The sequence below is a fragment of the Talpa occidentalis genome, unplaced genomic scaffold, assembly GCF_014898055.3.
Source record: "Talpa occidentalis isolate TD23 unplaced genomic scaffold, MPIMG_talOcc4v2.1 talOcc4.17, whole genome shotgun sequence".
NCBI lineage: Eukaryota > Metazoa > Chordata > Mammalia > Eulipotyphla > Talpidae > Talpa > Talpa occidentalis.
Genome location: NW_023601754.1, coordinates 4,174,423 through 4,193,147, shown reverse-complemented (window position 1 = coordinate 4,193,147; position 18,725 = coordinate 4,174,423). Strand labels below are relative to the sequence as shown.

The 18,725-nt window shown below is 42.5% G+C and overlaps 1 protein-coding gene across 11 annotated transcripts in view; it reads left to right on the top strand.

The window, feature by feature from the left end:
- The window catches only part of RPGRIP1L (RPGRIP1 like), a 91,678-nt gene extending 78,126 nt beyond the window's left edge, over window positions 1-13,552 (top strand). For 10 of the 11 annotated variants that reach the window (XM_054696875.1, XM_054696873.1, XM_037515796.2 and 7 more), the window contains 3 exons: window positions 5,545-5,629; window positions 10,555-10,688; window positions 12,815-13,552. In XM_054696875.1, the coding sequence (XP_054552850.1) occupies window positions 5,545-5,629; window positions 10,555-10,688; window positions 12,815-12,927 (332 nt within the window). In that variant the 3' untranslated portion in view covers window positions 12,928-13,552. Of the gene's footprint in view, window positions 1-2,398; window positions 2,647-5,544; window positions 5,630-10,554; window positions 10,689-12,814 lie in introns of those variants that run through there. The other variant, XR_008552377.1, reaches the window with a different exon arrangement.
- The last annotated feature ends 5,173 nt before the right edge of the window (window positions 13,553-18,725 follow it).

The following is an 18,725-nucleotide window of genomic DNA, read 5'->3' as shown; positions in this document are numbered from 1 at the left end:
AGCAGGCGAGACAGGAGAGGTCTGCTGCGCAATGTGGGTTGTTCCCTGGCCAGCTGAGGATCGAACCCTCACTGCAGAGGCTGCAGACAGCTTCACAGCACTGCGCTCAACCACTTGCACCACCAGGGAGGCCCCAGATACCTTGTTTTCTTATCCATTGAATAAGTTGCTCTGTAAGCTTCCTTCCACTTCAGATTCTGTAATTCTGCAATAACAGTTAGGTTGAGAAATCACATGTGAAATAACTAGTGTGGTCAAGACAAGAATCCGATTCCTCCTTCCTTTCATTGACTTGATGTAACAGAAACATTTACAGAAATATTTTCTCAAGCTTCCTAGAGCTTTTTTAACTGCAAAGTACCAGAGAAGTAAACCATATCAAAATATTAGTAGTAATAAAAGAACTATTTAGTCAACTTATTTTAATGAAGATTCCCCAAGAAACAAACTCTTCTGGCTCCTATATTCTCTGTAAAGGTCAGCAATAGAATGTTTGGTTGGATTGGCAACAAAGTTGTTTTTTAGAAGTTGGTTAAATATTGAGAAATTTGGCCATGTAGGAAAACAGCTGTTTCCAGCTGTTTTGCTTAAGGAGCAATGCGGATTCTTCTTTGGATGAAACCTGTGGTAATGCTCCAGTGTCCCGAGTTCCGTTCGTTCTCACATGGTGACCTACATCTTTTTAGGACTGTTGATTGATTGGTTGACATTGGTTTTTGCTTTGGGTTTTCTTTTTTTCCCCTTTTACTGCAAAGTAGCATGCTAGCTGATATTTTAACAATTGTTTGCGTTTCTACTGAATTAACCATTTGATGCCAACAAATAAACTATTATCTCTATATCACCTTTCTTCAACTTCTGTCCCTAACTATTGAGATTTGACTATGTAGTATTTTCAAGGTTAATTGAAAAGAATTTTAAGGTATTTATTTGGAAAGAGGGGAGAATGTTCTTTGTATTTAGAAGCAAAATCATGTTCTTTGTATGTACGATACAGGAAAAAAATCCTAGCTTGTCAGCATATTTGAGGAATAATGTTAACCTTTTAAAAGCTTACATTTTATTTTTCAATCAAGTATAACATGATAAAAATGTTTATTCTAAAATTATTATATTTGCATCTCCTTTATAGCAGAGAAACATCCTTGAATTTTTAGCTATTAAGTAACTCTCATCTAATGATTGCGATGATTTGCTATTCACTTGTTACTTGACATAAAGGTCAGTATAATGAGTCTTACATCTTCCAAATCTTACTAAATGTTAATGAAATTAATTTTACTTCCAAACTGACTTTTTAATTCAGATAGAAAATTTAGAGGACTCTTAGCACATGCTAAACTATATCCAAACAACATACCAGCCAAGAGGCTAACTGATCGTCGCCATGATTTTTTTTACCCTCTATTATGACTTGAATCTATTCAGAAGGGATTTGTATGCTGAGGCCTAAATTACGTACATAAAATGAAAGATTTAGACTGTGATCCCTGGGATTATTCATAAACTAATTCAGTCTTTATTACCAATTTCACCTATACAAAAAATAACTGTAGGTGATAAAACCGACAAAGTTTAAATCACTTGCTAAACATTGGCAGCAAGAACAAGACATTTGCATTTTACTGTACTTGAAAATTTTGCTTAAGGAATGCTGACAAAGCAAGAAATAGTTTGGGGGGAAATAAGATTAATGGTAAATCTAAAGAACGTTGTCTGGGGCTAAATAGTGTCTTCTAGGGAATTGACTATAGAAAGAAAAAAGATTAATGCAGTCATCCCAAGTGTGTATGAGACGTATGCAGATCGGGGCCCTTAGTCTCTGAGGACTGAACAGTTTATCTTTTCGAACAAAGTTAATTCAAAAGATGAAAAGGATACAGAACTTTCCATTTAGTTACTAATGAGAGGAGAAATTTGGTAAAGATAAGTATTAGGGGCATAATAATAATTCAACACAAAAGTTATCTGGAATTCAAAGTTTATCAATGCTTTATAATTAAATCATCTGCATTTCTTCTACCAAATTACATTCATAGAGAATAGGAGAGTTTCTTCAGCCTCTGAGTGAGGGGTATTTTCCTAATGGTAGACAGCTCAGGAGCAACTCAAGTATTTGAACTACTAGTTTGTTTCTTTTTTGGAGACATACGATCAGTCAGATTGTAAAAATCTAGCAAGCCCTAAACAAATGTGATTTCCGAGCATTTCGGGTACATAGCTCAACTTTTTAGAGAGTTGTGATACTTCCCAGTCATCAGAATTGCTTTTTAAAGGATTTATGTGAAGTTTTGAAACTGGAGGGTTTTCTTTAACCATCTAATTTCAGACTGCCAAATGAATGTCTTTAGGAACTTGACCTAATTAGACGTGGCCAAAATGCCCATATTTCCCACAGGTTTCAACACAGGTGCTTACTAGTTCCCAACCCCACTGAAAAATTGAGCAGAGGAATGCTGAGCTAACGATATGTGTCCACGGGCAAGTGGTCACTGCCACGGCAGCAGCAGCTGAGAACATTTAGAAATGCAAGTTCTCAGGCCCCGCTTCAGCTCTATCAGAATTTGGGCGAGTGGAACTCAAGGCCTCAAGGACACTGTAACAAGCCTGCTGGGGATCCTGATACGCACTAAAGACTGTGAACCAGTGAGTAGGTTAAGTTGCCCGACACTGGCCGTTTGTGCCAGCTGGAGAGCTATAATTATAATTTGGTGCACCTTTGGAGAACGAAGATTATTCTTAAGTAGCTTGCATTTTTTTTCCAAAAGCAATTGTTAAGAAGTGTTCAACCAAGAGGGTTGATTAAGGCATGTGGACCTGATCTATCTAAGCACTGTCCCCTTAGGAGAGAGTGGAAGGAGAATGAGGCGACTAGTCTTGTACAGTTTAGGAATTCCCTCTCCACACCCCAGTCTGTGCTAACAACAGGGCTGCAGCTTCAACACTGGAAAAGTTTTGGCTTTGTGTGGGAGCAGAACTTACAGCGTGGAGTTTAAAAAGGTGGTCTCTAGAGGCAGACACTGTTGAACCTTACCTTCTCTGGGTCTGTTTAACATCGATAAAATGTGGGGCAAAATGATTCTTACCACGTGAGACTGCAGTGAGAGAAGTATTAAGTGTATGTATCACTAGTATACTAGTCTATACGTATCACTCAAATGAATAGTAGCTGTCACTGTTCTTAGGTGTGGGAGCTGGCCAGGCAAACAGTTGTCCCCACTACACCTTTTTTTTTTTTTTTTTTTCATTTTAACCAGTTTAAATTGTAAAGATGTTTGGGTTTTTTTAAAAGTTAAAGAATCACCGTGTAACACAGAAATTTGATGTCTGTATTGACCCAAAAGAATTGAAAGCAGGGACTCCAAGGGATGTTTATACACTGTCCTAGCGGCATTGTTTATAATAGACAAAAGGTGGAAACAACCCAAATAGCCATCAAGAGACAAATGGATGAACAGAATGGGGGGAGATAGAGTGAAAGGAGACTGCGGTTACTTGTCTTGATATAGTTTTGGAATTCTCTCTCACAGTCCAGAGAATATTATCCAGTCTTAAAGAGTGAAATTCTGATTCACGCCATAGGGGAATCTCGAAAGCATTATGGTAAGTGAAATAAGCCAGACACAAAAGGACAAGTATTCTCCACTTAGCTGAGCCACCTAAAATCTCAATTCACAGAGACAGAAGGTGGAATCAGCGTCCGAGGCCGGGAGGAACGGAGAGTAGGAAGCCAGTACTCATCAGGTACAGAGTTTCAGTTTGGACAGGTGAAAAAGCCCTAGAGATGGAAGGGGAAGCCCAGGCTTCCTGCCACAGCTGTGTGCTTAGCAGTGCCTTCAGTGGCCAGTTTTTAAAAATTCAAGCTGGTGAGATTCATCAGAACTGGTTCAGTGTGATTGAAAGACTATTTGGATGCTGAACTTTGAATTCAGTCTTTTTTTTTTTAATCACTGTGGTCATCATGTAGGTCCCGAATCTTAACAATGCTGTGCTGTATATTTGAAAGTTGTTGCGAGGTCTTAAAAGTGCTCATCACAAGGGTAAAAAGTTTCTGAGCTGATTAATGTTAGCTACATTTATTATGGTAAACATTTTGCAGTAAATACATATATATCAAAGAGTTATGTTATAGACCTAAAACTAATATAATATTACGTGTCAGTGACATCGCAGTAGAACTTGAGGGGAAATTATCCCAGACAAAGTGGGACCAGTATGTCTTGAAAGCTGTAGGACTCTGAAGTCATTAAGCATCTTTTTAGCCTTGATAAGTGAAACGTGTATTTACAGAAAGCGCTCAACTCTTCTTCGACTCCTGCGAATCTCAGTCACCTCTGTAATCTGTCACATTTACTACTGTGGCAACAGGCAGGCCTATGTAAGCTGGTTCTTACGTCTCTGAAACCACTAAGCCACCTCCACACAGACGCTTGCGCCCCCACCCCGTGTGTCTAACTCTGTGCCCAGCACCTTTGGCCCTCAGTTGACATTTGCTCAGTGGACCCAAATGATCAAACGAGTTGTCAGCTAATGACAGCATTAGTTGATTGAACTAAAGCTGTTCAGGGAGACATTCTTACTTAGTAGGAAATGTTTGTTCCCAGTAGGGCCTGGCTTCAGAATTATCATGGTGTCATCCCCCTTGTGTGTACTTTTGATCAGGGATAATCTCTCACATTGAGACCTGGTCACAGGGGAGCCTTTACCACCACAATGGCATCTGGAAAAGAAATGTCTGCAGAAACGAAGGCTGAAAAGCTGCTGAGCTGAGAAAAAAAAAAATCATCAGGACGAAAACTGGAGTGATCGCTCCGGGAGATGTCGCTTCCCAACGTGCAGACACTTACCTAGAGTTTCAGGTGTTCCCGTCTTCTTCCTGGTCGGGCTTCAGATCAGTTACCTAATCTCCTGTTTCAGCTCAGTCAAGCCTGGTCACGTTGCCGCGTGCCAACATGTGCCTTTAAAAACCAAAGACAAACTTCACCCCCCAAAGAGATTCTGTGCCTTTCTCCACGGCTCTCTCCCAGGCTCCCCACCCAAACACCAGCAAATGTCAGCTTGTGGATTTCCTCCGTCCAATCCACTAGATGCCTCTTTTATTGCATGTTGTGGCAGGAGAGAAGGATTAAATTACTGAGGCTGTCAGAAAGGACAAGCTCTCTGCCATACATTATCATTATCACTCTCTTCTTGGGTGAAAGAAAATGCAGTAAATCCCTCAAATACAAAGCAATAAAGACTGCTGGCTTTAACTGTCATGACTGCCAGTGCCATTAATCGGCAGTGACAGCGATGTGGCAGTCTAAGATGTTGCCTGTATCTCTTCTGACAGTGCGCACATAAACCTGCCAGGGACAGACATGACATCACATGACTGTTCAGATGTGATTCTGGTTTCCGGAGCTGCTTTCTTTTCCCAGGCATACAAGTGAGGTGGCACAACTTGTGTCTCTCAAAACAGGTATTTATACAAATACAGAAGGTTCCAATGCCGCATATTCCTAAGTGACTTCCTTTTGTGGATTTTTTTTTTTTTTTGTACAGTGATCTACGTGGATAAAGAAAACAATCAAGCAAAGAGAGACATCCTAAAAGCCATACTACAGAAACAAGAGATGCCTAATAGAAGGTACTGTGAAGCACTCTACATTATCTGATGGTTATATGAACTGGATCTTGGTAGCACAGGTGTGGTTTTAAAAAAAGACCCAAAATAAGAAATCAGAGCACCCGACTCCTGCACACACTGTGTCCTTGAATGAATATATGACCTCTCTGGGTCTCTCTTCTAGAAATACAGTGGCCCTACCTGCTGCCAAACAGAGAAACTGAGGCTCCTATAGTGCTTTGAAAAACAAACAGACTACCCAATTTTGTATAACGTGCCCCAACAATCGAGTATGACTGAAAAAGAGCGTTCACAGTGGTTGCAAGGAGGGTGCACTCTGGAGGCCAGTGCCTTGAGTATAAATTTTCATTCCATCACTTACTTTGCTGCCTGACAAGTTACCTAACCACTGTGTGCCTCAATTTCTTCATCTATAAATATAAGGGAGATAATGGTACCAGACAGGGTTTTTGTGAGGATTAAATGAGATGATAGATATAAGATGGAGAGAATAGTACCTGACCAGTAGTAAGTGTGTAGTGTTATTAATTTTATTAATTAATAAAATTATTGTATTATTGTATTCTTAATTTTTATTCTTGTATTCTTAATTTTTGTATTATTTAATGTTATTTTAAGTATTAGTAATTTTAATATTATTTGCAATAGCTCATCAGCTTTTTAGAATAATTTTTACTTTATTATCATTGTTTAATAATTCATCATGTCATGTTATCTTCTGAATGCTTCTTTATTTTTTTTTTGGCAAATTTAAATGGGAATTCTGGGAAACTTTGCAGTTCTGGTTGAGCAGATAAGTTATCCTCTTTTGAGCAGGAAAATAGCCTAATCTAAGCCAGTCTGTGCTTTGTGTGAGCTCCCGTCCGTGCGGTGTGAGCGGTTATCTCTGCTGCTCATAAGCCCTAAGCTGCATTTCACCAGCTCCCCTCTGGTGCCTCTGGGGGACCCCTTAGCTCTCTCATCCACCTCTCCTTGCCCTGAGGCCCCTGGACGGCACAGCCTCTCACTGCCAACTTAGTTGGAAAGAGGCTCAAGTTCCCTTTTTCCCCACAGTTCAGCAAGTTAGTATTTACCATATCCCAGCATCTTCTGTGTCAAGAAAGGAAACTAGATTTCTTAGCTTTGGGGATCATATAGTAGCTTCTTTACTGGTTCCTTGAAGTACCTGTGTCATGTCCTGGGACCCAGCGCTGAAGAAGGGGCGGCCCAGCCCTGGTCACGAGCCTGCGGCTCTGTTTCCCCAGGATGGTAGAGGATCACTCAGATCTACAGCGTTACTTCTGCTTCTTTCAGGGTCCCCTCAATACCACCAGCCCCCCAGGGTTATCCAGTCCCTGAGACTGAGCGCCTGTGTGTAAGCATCCAGCACCCGGCGTCTCCCTCCAGAGCTGAGCTCTGTCCACGGACAAGCCCAGCACTTGCTCCTCTGCCTCTGCATCCCGCTGTCCCGCAAGAGGAACACGCTACGCTCGCACTCCACGTTGAGGGGCAGCACTTTCGTTTCCTCAAAGTGTTTATTGTTAAAAAAGACCGATTCTGCTTTCATTTTTTAGCTCTACCTTTTCTCAGAAGACATAGCAAAATAGTTTTAAAAATACAAAAAAAAAAAAAATTCACAGTCTCTATAGTGAGTCCCTCTCCTCCATTATTTCTCTGGAAACTCCAAATACCCCAGACACACGGGCGGTGCCACTTCTGAGACTAACCACGAGAGGCACTGCAGGCCCAACGTGACCCCTGGGCTGAGGCTGCTGAGGCCGCAGGCTGCGCCTCTCCCACCCTGCTGGCTCGGGGCCTGGCCTTCTTCTTCCCTGACAACAGCGTTTTCTTCACAGGGAAAAGAAAGGGCGTCGACGTCTGCATTTTCCACAGCCAAAAGACACTTGTTACTCCAGCCAATGTCCTTACCTTTTTAAAACACTCAGAAGTCGTATTATGTCAAGTATCTCCTCATTTACAAATTTCATTTTCTGGACGGCCGTCTTCCCGAACGGTGGTGGTGACTTAACAAAGCCCTGTCGGAGAAGCTGGCCCGTCCTCCCCCACCACCCTGCGCGAAGTCGTGGCTTTGCTGAGAATCCAATGTGGCGCCTCTGGCACCTGACCCCGGCTGCATCAGCAGCTTTAGAAGGGAGACTGCACATTGAAATGGGACTTTAAACATCATTTACTTGAAGTCATAGTTTTACACCAACGGGAGGTTCTTTTTTGGTTTCTTTTCTCTTTAACAACGCGCTGTTCATGAAATCCAACAAACCGTCAGAATCCCAGTATGCAAAACTCACCGGGGACCCTTAGGTTCATCTGTTTCATATAAAAATGGATTATTTTAGAATAAGGAAAGAATCAAAACTCATGTCAAATGATTGAAGGAGTTTTAGTGCCTTCTGATTTCCTAAATAACAGCAAGTAAAGCTTAAGATCTAAATCGTGAGGCCCAACCCCAGGACTGAATTCTCCAGGAACCCCCCTAATGGCCCAGCCCTCCATAAGGACTTACATCTTTCAATCCACAGAGATATTCAATAAATACTTAATAATCCCCGACCTAAGTGTCGGGAGCTGCGAAAGTGTGAACAAGGTAAAGTCTCCACACTCATGGAATTTACATCCCACTGAGGAAGACAGGCAGTAACAAGTCCATAAGTGAACCAGCCATGTATTGCAGGAATACTAGGAGAAGGTTAGATAGAAAATAACAGTGAAGGCAAACCTGAAGAGGGGACATGTCAGCTGACTAGTTCTGGGTGGGAGCACCCAGTCAGTCACAAAGACTGCAAGGCGGATCCCCCAGGATGAGGGGGTACGTAGAGGTGTGTGTCTAGGACCTGGCCGGGCAGGTCAGCAAGGTCGTGCCTCTCCCGGAGACAGAGTCACAGACGGGAGAAAGAGGAAGAGGAGCAGGAGCAGCTCAGGTAGCAAACCTGTGCCACCTCCACCTGAGCCCTTGGCAGGACCCCATGTATACCTCCAGGGCCTCAGACTAGACTTCCCACCCCTTCAGAACATGGAATGAGGTTTCGCCTCTTTCTTGGGGCTGGGTTAGAGGTGGGATGTGCAGTGTGGATGTGTGTGTACGGTTTGACCAGAGTACAGTTCGTAAGTTACTTTAGTATACCTTCCTCCCCTTGGAGCTTGACTTGATAGCTTATTAATTTTTTATTTGCTGTCTCATTTTGCTCTCTATTATTTCAAGCTAGAAATATGGAGTATTTTTATTTCTGCCCCTCCCCCTGGCATTTAGATGGATTTTTTTTTGTTTTGTTTTTGTCTCAGGATTTCTATATACTCAAGAGTAGTCATCTGCATTTATAAATGGATATGTATATGACCCTTAGATGTGAAACATTGTATTAGGAGAACCTTAAACAATATTAGAATCTGTGTAGCCTTTATTTTTTTCTGTAAGTCTTATGAAAGTAAAATGTGCCTCAGCTAACACTTTTAACTCCCACTCGCCCAAGCACATTGATTTCAGGACCATTTCTTTCCTCTCCAGTCTTGTTGAAATGAGTGATGCAGACAGTGTGTAATTTGGCCATCTAAGTTGTCCGTTGAAACAGGGCTACAAGCCTTTCCTGCGCCTCCTTTTTCTCAACCCTTGCAAATGTAGACATTTCCGTAGTTCCACCTAGGTCTAAAATAGTAATCAGAAAAGAGCAAACATTTACTCAGTGAAAAATATGTTCCTGGCACACCTTATGTGTCATCTCATTTAATCCTCATAAGAGCCCTAGGAGAGAGGTATAATTATTCCCATTCTGTAGATAGAGAAACTGAGATCAGAGATTGTTAAGTAATAAGCCCGAGGTCACACAGCAAATAAGTAGGAAAGCAGAAATTTGAACCCAGGATGAATGCCCTTAACCATCTTAATCCCTTTTTTGCATCATAAAAATACCCACCTTATCCATTTCCAGACTTCTCTTCCTAATTATTAAAATTGATTTCAAATAAAGGGATTTCAATTTTCTGATTAAAATTTGTTTCTAGGTAAAATCAGGGACTTTGTGAAGGAATAAGATGTTGACTGTGTACATACAAGCACTGGAAAGAATCTTACCCATATTTTTCAAGGCATGATTTCTCTGAGACTTGGGGTTTTTTATCTAAAAACGTTATCTAAAAAACAAGTTTCCTGTTTTGTTTCTGTTTGGGGATGGACACATTTTGGCAGTGGTTAAAATGGTAGTTCACGAGTGCCCATGGTTTGAGCTCCGCTGCCAAGACATATCAAAAGAGCACTTCACTGTAAATTCCTGTCATTCGGTCAATCCAAGTGTGTTTGGCTGCAACACAAGCCACTAAATCAAATCAGTTCCATCAGGACCCTGTAATTATGTGTCTAAAAGTAAAATAAAACTTGGATGCTATGATTGTAAGTTAGAAGATTGCTGAAGTAATGCAAACAGTTCACAGAGCTGTTGGGCAGAGCTACAACACTTACCTAACGCGAGTCAGAGCGTTACCCGGAGTCGAGCCAGGCATGTGTAGAACATAGAGTTGGTTCAGTTGCTCAGAGCAATTCCGGAGTTGTACGTTGCTTTTAAAAATGCTGCCCTAACCTCCATGCTCTTCTTTCACTTCGTCCTCTTGCTCTTAAAAGTAGATGTGTCAAAGTGTGACCAGATAGCGAATGTCAGAGGGAACATCTGGTTCTCTTTGCCCGCTCATTTTCTCAGATTCTGGAGATGAATGTTAATCTTAGTGCTCTGGAAAGTGGATTAATGTTCATTTGAAGGCTGGGTGTGCTACAGTAATTCTAATAGTTCATGTAATAACTTATCAAACCTAAGATAATTTTCTTCTTGTTGAGATGGTTGGAAACGTCAAGATTTCATACTTAGTAATGAAACTTGGGGAGTTTTGTTTGATCGTGGTTTTCTCTGACTCGCGGCGATTTTCTCTCTTCTTTCCCCACTCAGCATTCGCTTCACTGTGGTCAGCGACCCTCCAGAGGACGAGCAGGACCTGGAGTGCGAGGACGTCGGCATTGCCAACGTCGACCTCGCAGAGGTGTTTCAGGAGGGGAGAGACATCCTCGAGCAAGACGTGGACGGTACGTGGAGGCGAGGCCGCTGTGGACAGCCGCACTCCTCGCCGGACCCCGAGCGCTCTGTGAAAACCTTTTCTTTCTGGCTGGTTGCTTGTGTTTTGAATCCTTGCACCTCAAGCTGAGGCCTTGCCAAAGCCCTTCCCCTGCCTCACTTCTTTGCCCTCCTCCTGTCTGCCTTTCAGTCAGCAGAAATTTTAAAATAATTGAGTTTCTAAAAAAACTCTTCCATTCCTTAGTCTCGGGGAGTGGGGACTGATAAAAATGTCACCACTGGATGGTTTTCAGGCCGCTACGGAGGCCTCACGTCTCTGGCCCGACCTCAGCTGGCTGTGCTCGTCTCGGTAGTCTTCACGGGGACTGTCGGGCTTCTCTCTGATTCGCAGTTCCCACCCAGGGACAGAGCCGCTTCAGTAACTCTGAAGAGTGTGGTCGCCTGTTTCCAACCAGGATTTGGGGAAGAATAAGAATTGCTGACAAAATATACTTTGACTGGATTTGCACCTCACCACGCGTGATTCCCAGCACTGCTGCAGTTCTCCCCTGTCTTAGATGACATATTTAGGGCACGCTGAGAGGCTGTAGTTTATGAATCGGACATCCTAAAATTGTCAGGGATGCCCTGGGCTGTCTGTCGTCAGCGGAGAGCCGAGGCCGAGTCCTAGTCCCCTTTGTTAAGTTAGCAGAGTCGTAGCCGGACTTGGCTCGTTGAGTCATTTGTCCGTGCATTAAACAAACTTGATTAGGCACCTCGGGCGCCGCCCACGCCGTCGTAGTCCAGCCACGGTCCATGAGTTGGGCTGCTTGTCCTGGGTGCACATCAAGTGCTCCAAAGTCAGGATCTAACCAAATAATTGACCAAATTAGACCAAATAACCACATTAGAAACCTGTTGTGGGAAATCTTTATAAACTGTACATGTTTATAAACGGAACATGTTTATAAACACATGTTCACAGTTTTGGCAGGCACAGAATAAAAAAATGGAAGGATGGAAGTGTTAACCTCAGCCCTGCTGAAGGCACCAAGAGGCTGACGAAAGTGACCACAGTGTGCTGTGTGTTCTAGTCTAGTCCTTGTTTCCAGTCAGCTCTGTGCGCAGCCATCTCCTTCTCTGAGACCACGTCTGACCACGCTGCTGTGACGCAGGCAGCCGCGGTGGCCACTTTGTGGGGTTAAAGAAAAAGATTAAGCACCAGCCGCGTCAGAATCTTAGTGCTTTGGTCTGGCTGGCAAAAGTGAGAAGTCCCAAAGGAGTGAAGCACTCAGGGGAGGGAGCGGGGACCACTGTCCCCCGAGATCACCCTGCCTGCTCATGTCTGTCACCTGTGTGGCAAGTTTGATTTGAGAATTTCTTTACAAATTATCTTAGAATTAAACACACAGTCACACAATAGAAGTCCAGGAAAAACCAAGGAGTATAAACAGGAACTCTATCGACTCACAAGCGCTCACACAGGAGACCCAGGCACTGAATCAGCGCCACGTGTGGCTCCACCAGAGCAGGCCCCTGGAGGCGTCGGGCAGTCTGTCTGCGAGACGCCGCAGAGAGTGGGGCCCTCTTCCAGCAAAAGCCCACGTACACTCAAAGCGGCATGTCTGTCTTCCCACAGTATCAGTTCATGGACCTACACAGCCCATCCGCAGACCTTTTAGCATTTCTTATTTCACGTATAATCTGTTTTAAGTGGAATGTTTTCCTTAGTGCGATGAATAAGCAATCCGTCCAAATTACGATCATGTTCTTTACAGCGGTTTGCCATTCTGAAATGTGTTATTAGCCTGTGCCTTCGAAAGTTCTCTGCCATAACTTGATCTCTTTAGACTTTTTATTCCTTACGAGCTTACAAATGCTGATTCTATCAGGGAATCTTAGAACCTGAGTAAACTTCAGGACTGGATGATTAGTTTTAGCTCTACAAGCAGTATGTCTACATGGCGTGTCTGTGCACAGGCGCACGCACGCGCGCGCACACACACACACACATGCCAGGCTTTATTTCATAGATCACAGAGATGCCAGTGAACTTCAGACTTTCAGGAAATCTTTTCCCCTCTACCACTGCTGTCTCCCCTTGCCTATCTGAAGGTAAATCTATGAGAGAGAATAACACCTTTTTGCCATTTTCCAGTTTTCGATGCACGAGCCGATGGCGCAAGTATTGGCAAGCTCAGGATAACGGTGCAAGCGCTTCATGCCCTGCGGTCTGTGCACGAGGAATGCAGAGGTGACTCGGAGGCGTGAAGGAAACTGCTCCAGAGGCGACTCCTGCTCCTGAGTAAATGTTCCCGTGAAAGCTCTTAACTGAGAGTCTTGTAGTTACTTCGGTGCACACAATCATTCATGGGACGCGGGGAGGCGGGAGGTCTGGGTTTGAGGTGTTCCGAGTTTTTGTATGCTTTTTCGTTTGTTTATTTTTCTACTCCCTCCTTCCCATGACGGCCACCCCTCAGGACTTAAGTTCCCCACACTGGGCAACAGCTCCTCAATAATTTATACCTCCATGTTAGCATGAGAACGCTATCTGCATTTTCAACGTTTTCTTATGAAGAGCTGACATGCAGTTCCCACTTTTAGTTTTAATAAGCAACAAGCATCATCAATCTTACCAAAGCTATGAAAAAGAAATACTTTTCTGTTATCCCTAATCGTCCCACTAAATGGAATGCTATGATTAGCCTCATTACGAGTTTTATACTGTGAAGATTTTATTAGAAGCAATATATGAAAATTACTTGGATTAATGTGTTAATCTTCCTCTTTAAAATGCTAATATCCATTTTATGCATATTAAAGCTCAGTGTGCATTTTCTTTGATGCATGCAGTTTCTATCAATTAAATATAAGAATGAGATTTGGCACCAACTTATTACTGCAAGTTTTTTGTTTGTTTGTTTGTTTGTTTCCTTAAAAATTACAGGTATTCCTAGTTTTATTATTTTGGGTATTTGTAATGGTGAGATGTGGCCCTGGGATGTATGTATATAAAGAGATAGATGCGTGTGTGTGTGTGTGTGTGTGTGTGTGTATGTATATACACACACAGAAATTTGTCCTTTGAAAACTTAGCTTGTGACATAGAAAGAAATTATTAAAAGTATGGCTCAAATTCTGATATGCTCAGTTACACCTGAAAAGAGTATCTTTTTATCGTTTTTAAAATTTACATCAAGCTTGTACAATACTGGAGTGTATCTGGATAACCATTCCTCAAAAAGCAGCTCAGAAAGTTAATTTTCTAGCTTTTACCCAATCTCACTGAAGGATTTAATTGATATTTTTAATGGAGCTGTGAATCAATGCTGCAAAGGAATTGTCTCTAGAGGTCTAGGCTATAATGCATTTCATTTTTTAATTTACTTTTTTATTTGTCATTTTCTTCAAAGGATTTTTATAGGCTGTGGGTTTTCACTGTTTGCAAACAGGCTATGTTCCTTCTTAAGCATATGTAAAGTATTCAGGGAGATAAGTAATTTATTAAAATCTACCTAATTTGCCGTGATATATTAAATCTCTGCTTCAGTGATCACAGACCATTTCATTTAGAGAATTAGGCATTCCCTCTTTGTGTGATTAAAGCTCTGGAAAATGAGTTCTTTGCTCCTATTTGTGAACATTCAAAGCCTGCTAATGGCAAGAAGATGGAATAGATTATGAGACAATTCATTACAGTTCACCAGGAAAAAAAAAGCAGCTAGAATGCAAAAATGCAAGTATGAGTATCTGCATATAGTTTGAACCATCTGTGCTCTAATCGCTTCAATAATGACTCTCGTCTTTAGGAGGCTTTGAAATGACATCCGTACACTATTAATTTGTTGATGTACATTGTGGGACCAGTAGAGTATGATCTGACCGCAGAAATCTATCAATTCCGTCTCTGCCATTGGGCCTCCCTGTCTGGGGTCTGCCATCTCCAAGAAGAATCTTGCTCTCATCAAACTCTGCAAATCTTCATAACAACTCATTCCTTTGGAACCTTCTAGAGACCACAAACATCTGCAGACTAAACCTCTCCAATCCTAGTAAACAGCCACATGTTTGTTGTCACTTCAGCTGGCTCTGAGCTCATCTTTTTGGCCTCTCTTTCTAGCTTTCTTTGGCTTTATGCAGTTACAGTGTCATTACGGCCCGTAATATTCCCTGAAGTAATTTAAAACAGCCAGATTATACCCCGGGATTAACTGAGTGGTTTTTGAGACATTTATTGTGGTACTCTCCCAGGAGGTTTGTATTATTGTTTAAAACGTTACATCCCAAACTGAATGCCCTTTCTGCGAGGAGAAGAACCGGATTGTGCTGGCTTCCTATGATCTTTAAATGGAGAGGGGAAGTTTTTATTAGAAAACTTCTGAGATTTAGTCAACTGTGTGGAATGTATACCTCAGATACGATGAGCGAACGAACCATGTTTCTGTCACGTTCATGTACATCATCATAATTAAAGATTCCTCTTCTAGCTTGTAAACTATGGCCATCTTCACAGAGCTCGTTTTTAAAGATAAGTGAATAACCACTGACACGTTTTCAGGTGGGTAAGTGGCGCTGAATGCTATCATCTGGATGCTTCGATTGGGTTTCATAATCTGTCCAAGGACAGTTTCTGGTTTCTTTCCTGCGTTCACCAGGGTTCACTGACAAGTTCACCACCTTTTGGATTTACAGAGCAAGAGTCTTCTCTTGGTGAGCCAAGCCTGACCCATTCAGTAAGGCTTGGGGGCCGGAGGGGCGCCCGCAGAGGCTCGCCCCACAAATGCACCACTTTAAGGTAACGCCTGTGTGATCTTAGAGCTGTGGGCGGACGCGTGTGCAGCACACTCAGCACTTTTTTGAGGGCTGTGATGCTTTCTGTTTGGAAATATAAATAGAGATGTGATGTGGTATGTGGAAGAGTGTATTTTACATGTTTTTTGCCTACTGTAGTAGAAATGTCAAATTCCCAGCCACTGTCATGAGAAGCAGTTGACAAAAATAAGTTTTATGGTTTACAGTGTGGTTTACGTAGAGAACATTTCTCTTCACTCTCAGTTTCAACATGTTTTCTGAATTATCATGGTTTATTGCCGTTTAACTTAAATTAGTTTTTTTAGAATAAATAGAGAATATATTTAATCAAATAAAGAAGAGCCACATTGAGATTCTGCCGCTCCTGCCATTCATTTGTTACCACAAAACACAAATAATCTCTATGTGTTGTGAAGAAGCGTGGGCGGAGCCGCGGTCACGTGACCCGGGAGGCTCTGCGTGCACCCATGTTCCCACAACAAAACATAAATTATTTTAGTAATCTAACATCAAGAGCTGTGACAATGAAAACCACTTCTTACACATGTTCTAACAAGAACATGATTAACATTTTTGTGGATGTGGAAAATAACTTTTTTTTTAGTCAAACTGGCACTATTGCTGAATTTAGAATGATTTCCTTATGCACTAGATAGCAAAATGTGAATCATGTCTGCAACCAAATATGAGACTAAAATGTCATCTTTGTGTAACACGAAACAACCAAGGGAGAGCCCTTGGGTTATAAAATGACTGTGTGATTGACAACATCAGGATACATCCCCAATTCTGAGAGGACATTTTGATAAGCCGCTCCTGCTGAAGGCCTCTGACCACCTCAACAAAAACTAGACCCACGATTGATTATAGATTGGGCAACATGCCTAATTAGGCCCACGAATGGTAGCAAACATAGCTTTTATGTCTCTTTGTTTGGAACACAAACCACCTCCAACTCGACCAGAAAGCTGAAAAAGAGCCAAACTACAGAAACTGCTGCAATGAAAGCTGCAAATGCAGAATTAGAGAACATCTCCTCATCCTCATCTCTTTCATCTGGCCAGAGAGAATTCTCACTGCAGCTTCAAAGTATCACCCAGTGGCCTGTCCCTTCCAGCCCAACAACCTGGAAAATGCGGCCCATGTTCCCGGTGCTGGTACCCCTTTTGCTCTTGCTCTTACTTCCTCCCAGTAACATTAAACCATATTTCTCCTTCCACTTTTCTGAAGTAAAATCTGGTACTGTCAGACCTAGAGCATGATCTTTATCCTGTTATAGACACCGGTAGGCTTTTCTTCTCCTTTTTGCCCCTTCTTATCTTCATCTCTTCATCTTTCTTCTCACCTTATTTCTCATCTCGGTGATGGCTCCACCATCTCTTCACAAACACCATTAGTTGTCTTTGAGTCAAATTCACCATTTCCGTCTTTGCGTGTACATCATCTGATCTGTTTACACCTGTATGCAGCTCAGCCTCTCTCAGTCAGCATCTGCGAGTGCTTCCATGGCTTCCCAAAATATTCCTTTGTGTTAATACATTTCTTTTTTTTTTTTTTTTTTTTTTTTTTATAGAGGCATGTTTTCTTTCTTTCTTTCTTTATTTGTTTGTTTGTTTGTTTTATACATGCACTGGGTACAGTCAGAAGCGCGGGAGGGTGAGAGAATTCACCAGAGCCAGAGCGGGGAGCAGAGCAGGCAGAAGGACCGAAGGACACTGCTGGGGGGAGCAGCGGGCGGCAGGAGAGGTCTGCGCGCCATGTGGGACCCTCCTCCGGTGGCCGGGAAGCAGCCGGGGATCGAACCGGCGCCGCAGAGGCCGCGGGCAGCTTCGCAACCCAGCGCTCAACCGCTGCGCCACCGGGGAGGCCCATGTGTTAATACATTTCTTAATTTAACACGACAGGGGCACTCTTAGCTATTAGGAAACTAAGGAAACAGGAAGCTAATTTCTGTGGCTTTGCTTCTTGTACCTTTTGACAGTGAAGTAACAGCGACTGGAACTCAGAAAATTCACAGAAATCTGGTAAGGGGCTGAAGCATAAGGAATTTTTCAAAATGTTTAAGGAAATGTGTCATTCTGAGCTTTCTTTGCTGTGAATGTGCTTTGTCATAGTTCCAGGACCACATGTCTAAAGACTAAGGCAACAGACAAGTAAAACAGGCATTGGACAATGAAGTCACCATCTGTGAACTTTGACAGATAATGCTTAATGTGTTTTTATAGAGTCAAAAAAAAAAAAACAATCTGGAGAGCTAGGACTTGGAATTGGACACTGTGAAAAGGAACCCTGTGAAAATCACAATAACAAATTAGGAATTCACTAGGTGGGCCCAGCAGCACACCAGACACAACTGAAGAGCGTCTTAGTGAACTGTAAAAAAAAGTCAAGAAAAATATCCGTTCCGAGGGGCAGAAATACCAAAAAGAAGAAGAAAAAAAAGCGGGGGGGGGGCAGTTAAAAGACTTGGGGTGATGTGAAAAGTTACACAAATAACTCAAGTCCCAGGAGAGTGAAAAAGAATTAGAATGAATATCTCAAGTGACAATGGCTAGGAATTTTTCAGAATGTACAAGATACCGATATAAGAATCCTATAGTCTCAAGCTGGATAGACGCAAATCATTTCATGCACATTGTAAAATAAGTACTGACAAAAGACAAAGAGAAAACCTGAAGCACTGTCAGACACGACGACACAGAGCTGACTGCTTAACTGTGAGCATGAAAATCACGGGGGAAACACAAACACTTCTTGGGCCCCGTCTCGCATCCTTCGTTCCCATCTTTTATTCACAAATAAGGAAGGTAACATCTCAACTCTCCTCTCTCCCACTTCTCTGACGGACAGTACTGGGTCCTGTGGGGTCAGGGCAGTAACCCCCATCGTGCATGTAGGTGACTGGCTTGTGAATGCAGCTTTGCGTTGGCTTTTCCTTTTGTTTCATCCCTCCCTGACCCACTCTCATGTCTCCGGAATCATCTCCCAAATAAAGTGCCTGCAGGCAAGCCCTTGTTCCACCCTTCTTTGGGGGATCCCTGACTAAGGCGGTAAATATAGTAAACAGGACATCAAGATGGGACTCAGAAACTAGGCCACTGGCTGATCAGGTGGTACAAAGGATGACACTGTTTCTGGTAAGCAGTGGTGTGATGACTTCAGGCATGTGATAGATTATTAGTAATGGCGTAATGGTGGATTAATAAGATGGGGGGGCGGGGAGTGACTCATTGGGCTATCAGCTGTTCACTTTCCTG